This window comes from Bombina bombina, chromosome 6, assembly GCF_027579735.1.
Source record: "Bombina bombina isolate aBomBom1 chromosome 6, aBomBom1.pri, whole genome shotgun sequence".
NCBI classification, from domain to species: Eukaryota; Metazoa; Chordata; class Amphibia; order Anura; family Bombinatoridae; genus Bombina; species Bombina bombina.
In genome coordinates, this window is record NC_069504.1 from 735,363,775 (window position 1) to 735,371,171 (window position 7,397).

Consider the following 7,397-nt stretch of genomic DNA (forward strand, 5'->3'; position numbering starts at 1 on the left):
TCTATTTTATTGCACAAGCGTCTGGCGGATGTGCCAGATGTGCAATCCTTCTATCAGGCCTTGGTCAGAATCAGGTCTGTGTTCAAACCTGTTACTCCTCCCTGGAGTCTTAACCTTGTTCTTAAAGTTCTTCAGCAGGTTCCGTTTGAGCCTATGCATTCCTTAGATATTAAGATGTTATCTTGGAAAGTTTTGTTTCTTGTTGCAATGTCTTTAGCTCGAAGAGTCTCTGAACTCTCGGCATTACAGTATGAATTCCCTTTCTTTATCTTTCATTCAAATAAGGTGGTTCTGCGTACTGTTAGGTTTCCTTCCTAAAGTGGTTTCGGATAGGAATATTAATCAAGAAATCGTTGTTCCTTCCTTGTGTCTTAATCCTCCTTCTCATAAGGAGCGTTTATTGCACAGCCTAGATGTGGTGCGTGCGTTAAAATACTATATGCAGACGACTAAGGATTTTCGCCAGTCTTCTGCTTTGTTTGTTGTTTTCTCTGGGAAACGCAAGGGTTAGAAAGCTACGGCTACTTCTCTTTCTCTGTGGCTGAGGAGTATAATTTGTTTGGCCTATGAAACTGCTGGACAGCAGCTGCCAGAGAAAATCACGACTCATTCCACGAGGGCTGTTTCTTCTTCCTGGGCCTTCAAAAATTAAGCTTCTATGGAACAGATTTGCAAGACTGCAACTTGGTCCTCTCTTCATAACTTTTCAAAATTCTATAAATTTGATACTTTTGCCTCGGCTGAGACTTCTTTTGGGAGAAAGGTTCTTCAAACAGTGGTGCCTTCTGTTTAGTTGCACTGTCTTGTCCCTCCCTTTTTTCATCTGTGATGATGATCCGTGGACTCACTGTGTCATTAGAAAGAAAATAAAATGTATGCTTACCTGATAAATTTATTTTTTTCTTGACACCGTGAGTACACGGCCCACCCTGTTTTTCAGACAGTTTTTTATCATATAAACCTCAGGCACCTCTGCACCTTGTGTTACTTCCTTTCTCTCCTTTCCTTTGGTCAAATGACTGGGGGATTGTGGTTAGGGAGGCGATACTTAACAGCTTTGCTGTGGTACTCTTTGCCTCCTCCTGCTGGCCAGAAGTGATATTCCCAACAGTAATTGACGATGATCCGTGGACTCACCGTGTCAAGAAAGAAATACATTTATTAGGTAAGCAAAAAATTTTGTTTTTATGTGACCCACATTGTTTATATATCAGGTTCCTTAACTTTACAGCCATGTAGTGTACTCTGCATTTGTTTCCTGTTAGTGTAATAAACATGACATACTCTATGATCATTTTGACCTTTTTATGCTTCCCACGTGTAATAAAGATTGTTATTAATTTTCTCTTTTGATTTGCTACAGGAATCGACTGTAGATGATACCTGCACTTTGCGAAATGTAACAGAAGGACAAATTGGGAAGCTGATATTGCGCAGGTCTGGCAAGGTGCAGCTTGTACTGGGGAAGGTTACACTCGATGTCACCATGGGGACTTCCTGTTCTTTCCTGCAGGTGATACATCTAGCTAATTAGAAGATCTGTGCCACTTTTCAGACTACTAATAGGCTACCTCCATGTGGACTGACCTTCTAATTTATGTTCTCTACATAAAGTTTTTGTCTTTTGTTATGATAGTTATGACAAGTCTTTCTCATACCCTTCCTTTTGCAGGAGTTGGTGTCAATCAGTGTAGGAGAGGCTCGTGCTGGTGAAATGATGGTATTGGGTCATGTGCAGCACAAACTTGTCTGTTCTCCAAATTTCGAGTCTTTGCTGGAAGGACGTCAACGTTAAGATTGGATTTAATTGAATCCTGCAGATACCTTTTGACCAAAGAACGTGCTTGGCAGGTTACCTCTGGATTTTCATTTACCGATTTTCTTCTTGGTACTCCACCGAGTTCTCCTGAATTAAGCTGGCAAATATCTGACTTTTTGGAAGCACTTGCTGCACTGGGTCCCACATGCTTTTCTTGTCCCTTTGCATGTTTTTTACGATCTTTCATTCATATTTAATCTTGCAAGCCTTATCAGGTTTGTAATTGTCCTCTGAGTATTTCATCTGTAGTATTGACTAAAATGCAGATGCTGTGGTGTGATGCTGATTTCAAAGAACAGCAAATATGAAAGTAGCATGTATAAAAAATAAAAAAATTAGCATGTGTCCTTTTTGGGGGCGATAGTTCTATTTTGCTAAAGTGAATTTTGAACAAGAGAATATTTATTACATTTAAGTCTTTAACCTATAATGACAATGAATTTATGGATTCAGGAAGTGGTTATGTTTTGATATGACATGTATGTGTGCTGATTTTGGATATGTTTTAATCAGCAACAGTCTTATTTCTCGCCCACTCTCTTTTTAGAGAAAGTTTTAGCCTAAATACATTTATGTGAAGAGGTGATTGTTGGAATACTTTTTTCATTATAATGAGGCTATGTGCCAGTAAATGGGCTGCTGTGTATTGAATGAGGCTGTACACATAGGGAAGAAGAGAGAATGAGATGAGTTTATGCACTCCTAAATAAATGCATATGTGTTTAAAGATCATATGACAATTGATGGCCAGTCTTTTAAAGGGACAGGGGTGTCAAAAGTGTCTTTAAAAAGAAATTGAACATTCATTATTCAGATAGAGTATGCAATATAACAAAAAATAACTTTCCAGTTTACTTTTATAATCAAATTTAGTTCTTTCTTTTGGCATCCTTTGTTGAAACGTAGTTACTTTCAATTACAGCATATTTAGATGTTGCAGTATATGGCAAAAATATTTGTAACAATGCTGTGCACACTCCTGAGCATAGCTCTTTATGTTGTCATGGAAAATGTTGTTTTTTATTGCAGTCTACTCCTTTGTCACTTTAATAGTGCAAGGCCCTAACTGTGTGATAACACAATTTATATTTCATTGTATCCATGCAAACATATTTAGGGCAGCATCATTTAGGGGAATTCACATAATTTCAGGACTATGTTCTTTTGGAATGTTTTCTCTGGAGAAAAGGGAAGCCTGGAAATCATTATAGATCTACTTTTCCCCTAACATTACATTATCAATATGGATATCTATCTACTTATAATAAAACCAGCATTTATGTTTTGTTTCTATTTTTGCATTAGGTAAAAGTTTCTATGATTAATTATTTATTTAATTAAATTTACGTCAACCAACCAATACCATGCTTCTTCTTTGTTTTACTATCTCTTTATTGAGACCAACACAAATATGAATCTTTCCTTTGCTGTGACTGCCTTGCAGAAGAAGACTTATTCCACCTTTGCTTGAGACTGAACACACTGATCCCTTACCCTATTCTCTGCTGCCCTTTTATTTATAAAATCACACATATTACAAAATCCGTAAAATATTTGTCTCATGAGGGTACATGATTTCTGAAGACCTTCAAATACAGGGCGCAAGAAACGAGTCAAGGGGAAAATCGTAGTCCATTAGAATAGTGATGCCCAACACATGGGAACTGCAAAACAGAATTTATGCTTACCTGATAAATTACTTTCTCCAACGGTGTGTCCGGTCCACGGCGTCATCCATAACTTGTGGGATATTCTCCTCCCCTACAGGGAATGGCAAGGAGAGCACACAGCAAGAGCTGTCCATATAGCCCCTCCCAGGCTCCGCCCCCCCCAGTCATTCGACCGACGGTTAGGAGAAAAAAAGGAGAAACTATAGGGTGCCGTGGTGACTGTAGTGTATAGAGAGAGAAATTTTTAAACCTGATTAAAAAACCAGGGCGGGCCGTGGACCGGACACACCGTTGGAGAAAGTAATTTATCAGGTAAGCATAAATTCTGTTTTCTCCAACATTGGTGTGTCCGGTCCACGACGTCATCCATAACTTGTGGGAACCAATACCAAAGCTTTAGGACACGGATGAAGGGAGGGAGCAAATCAGGTTACCTAAACAGAAGGCACCACGGCTTGCAAAACCTTTCTCCCAAAAATAGCCTCCGAAGAAGCATAAGTATCAAATTTGTAGAATTTGGCAAAAGTGTGCAGAGAAGACCCAGTCGCTGCCTTACATATCTGATCAACAGAAGCCTCGTTCTTGAAGGCCCATGTGGAAGCCACAGCCCTAGTAGAGTGAGCTGTGATACGTTCAGGAGGCTGCCGTCCGGCAGTCTCATAAGCCAATCGGATGATGCTTTTCAGCCAGAAAGAAAGAGAGGTAGCAGTAGCTTTTTGTCCTCTCCTCTTACCAGAATAAACGACAAACAAAGAAGAAGTTTGTCTGAAATCCTTTGTTGCTTCTAAATAGAACTTTAAAGCACGGACTACATCTAAATTGTGTAACAAACGTTCCTTCTTTGAAATTGGAAGGAACAACTATTTCCTGGTTAATATTCTTGTTGAAAACAACTTTTGGAAGAAGACCAGGTTTGGTACGCAAAACAACCTTATCTGAATGGAACACCAGATAGGGTAAATCACACTGCAAAGCAGATAATTCAGAAACTCTTCTAGCAGAAGAGATGGCAACCAAAAACAGAACTTTCCAAGATAGTAACTTGATATCTATGGCATGTAAAGGTTCAAACGGAACCCCTTGAAGAACTGAAAGAACTAAATTTAGACTCCAGGGAGGAGTCAAGGGTCTGTAAACAGGCTTGATTCTGACCAAAGTCTGCACAAAAGCTTGTACATCTGGCACAGCTGCCAGTCGTTTGTATAACAAGACAGATAAAGCAGAAATCTGTCCTTTAAAAGAACTCGCTGACAATCCCTTATCTTAGGAATTTTAACCCCTTAACGACCGACGACGTATGCCATACGTCCTCAAAAAAAAAGCACTTAACGACCGAGGACGTATGGCATACGTCGTCGGTTTAACAGAGCACTGGAAGCGATCGAAATCGCTTCCAGCTGCTCTAACAGTATTGCAGGCTTGCCTTGAGGTCTAGGCATCCTGCAATACTGTTCCCGAGTGCCGGGACCGGATTGATCACACTCCCCCACGAGTGATCACTTCCGGTTTCGCTCCACGAGGAGCCCGGCAGTGTTTCAGAGCATCGGAAGCGATCGGACACGCTTCCGATGCTCTGCTTGTTTGCTAAGTGCCTCGGTGGGTCGAGGCACTTAGTTAGTTGTAAAATAAAATTAAAAAAAAAAAAAAAAAGATTAAAAAAAAAAAAGCCCTAAATAGCCCCCCCCCCTCCCCCTTCACTAGGCATCCAAGATGGCGATGCCCAGTGCATCATGGGGCCTCTGGGGGTGTCCCTAGCCTGCATCATCATAGGGGCAAGCTAGGGTCACCCAATCTGAGCCTCCCACCCTAAAAAAATAAATAATAATAAAATACCCCATTTGTCTGATCGTGTCAATATTTGTAAATATTGACTATGATCAGTGTGGATCTCCCTCCCTCTCCTCACTTGCCATTTTGTTGGAGAGAGAGAGAGACCTGTATTTAGCAGAGAGAGAGATTTATTTATTTTATTTGTTAAAAAATATAGAACCAAAGGCTCTTTTCAGAGCCATTAACCCCTAGCTTGCCAGTGATCACTATATATCACTGGCAGTAACATAGGTGCACTTTTTTTTGCTGCATTTTGCTGTCTGTGCATTTTTTTAGGGGTTAATTTTGTTGTTGTATTTTTTTAAAAACCCAAAGGCTCTTTTCAGAAACATTTAGTTAATTTAATTTAATTTTCAGAGCCATTAACCCCTAGCTTGCCAGTGATCGCTATAAATCACTGGCAGTTGCATAGCTGTACTTTTTTGCTGTCTGTGCATTTTTTTAGGGGTTAATTTTGTTGTAATTTTTTAAAAACCCAAAGGCTCTTTTCAGAAACATTTAGTTAATTTAATTTAATTTTCAGAGCCATTAACCCCTAGCTTGCCAGTGATCGCTATAAATTACTGGCAGTTGCATAGCTGTACTTTTTTGCTGTCTGTGCATTTTTTTAGGGGTTAATTTTGTTGTAATTTTTTAAAAACCCAAAGGCTCTTTTCAGAAACATTTAGTTAATTTAATTTTCAGAGCCATTAACCCCTAGCTTGCCAGTGATCGCTATAAATCACTGGCAGTAGCATAGCTGTACTTTTTTGCTAGTTAATTTAGTTAATTTAATTTTCAGAGCCATTAACCCCTAGCTTGCCAGTGATCGCTATAAATCACTGGCAATTGCATAGCTGTACTTTTTTGCTGTCTCTGCATTTTTTTTTAGGGGTTAATTTTGTTGTTGTAATTTTTTAAAAACCCAAAGGCTCTTTTCAGAAACATTTAGTTAATTTAATTTAATTTTCAGAGCCATTAACCCCTAGCTTGCCAGTGATCGCTATAAATCACTGGCAGTAGCATAGCTGTACTTTTTTGCTAGTTAATTTAGTTAATTAATTTAGTTAATTTAATTTAATTTTCAGAGCCATTAACCCCTAGCTTGCCAGTGATCGCTATAAATCACTGGCAGTTGCATAACTGTACTTTTTTTGCTGTCTGTGCATTTTTTTAGGGGTTAATTTTGTTGTTGTAATTTTTTAAAAACCCAAAGGCTCTTTTCAGAAACATTTAGTTAATTTAATTTAATTTTCAGAGCCATTAACCCCTAGCTTGCCAGTGATCGCTATAAATCACTGGCAGTAGCATAGCTGTACTTTTTTGCTAGTTAATTTGGTTAATTAATTTAGTTAATTTAATTTTTTTTAGTAATTGTTTTCTGTGACAGATACAAAAATGTCACAGAAAAGATATAGTGCTGAGGAGTCGTATGCCATCCTTGCGTCAGAGTCAGATGCCTCTATTTCTGACTCAGACCCCAATTTTGACCCTGCCATGTGCTCAGATACATCACTAGATGCAGTCTCAACTGATAGTGATGTATCTGTGGCTGCTAGCACCCCTGCCAGCCCCCCTGCTACCCCCCCTGCCAGCCCCCCTGCTAGCCCCCCTGCCAGAAGGAGGCGTGTTGCTGCCATTGCTGCTGAAGAGTGGGTAACGCCTCATCTCCAGAGGCCAGATATCCCACCCTTCACAGCAAATGCTGGCATAAATATAGATGTGGCAGGTTTTAGCCCCCAGCAGTTTCTGGAAGTGTTTCTGGGCGATGATATATTGGGGAACATTGTCGCCCAAACTAATTTATATGCCCATCAGTTCCGTGCTGCAAAGCCTGGAACATATTTGGCAAAGCAGCAATTGTCCCCCATCAATGTGCCAGAATTCAAAAAATTCTGGGCATTGACTATGCTGATGGGCATCATAAAGAAACCCTCCATTCGCTCCTACTGGAGTACTAGCCCCATCTGCTCTACCCCCATTTTCTCCCAGACTATGTCGAGGAAGAGGTATGAAATGATTCTGCATTTCATGCACTTCAGCGACAACAGCCTGTGCCCCCCTAGGGAGCATCCCCAATATGACAGGCTGTATAAAAT

At 39.9% G+C, this 7,397-nt stretch overlaps 1 protein-coding gene across 1 annotated transcript in view; it reads left to right on the plus strand.

Annotated features, from left to right (window-relative positions):
• POLR3D (RNA polymerase III subunit D) overlaps nt 1-3,179 on the plus strand; it is a 31,553-nt gene extending 28,374 nt beyond the window's left edge. The window contains exons 8-9 of the mRNA XM_053717961.1: nt 1,364-1,513; nt 1,673-3,179. Coding sequence (XP_053573936.1) covers nt 1,364-1,513; nt 1,673-1,795 — 273 coding nt within the window. The 3' untranslated portion in view covers nt 1,796-3,179. The remainder of the gene's footprint in view (nt 1-1,363; nt 1,514-1,672) is intronic.
• The last annotated feature ends 4,218 nt before the right edge of the window (nt 3,180-7,397 follow it).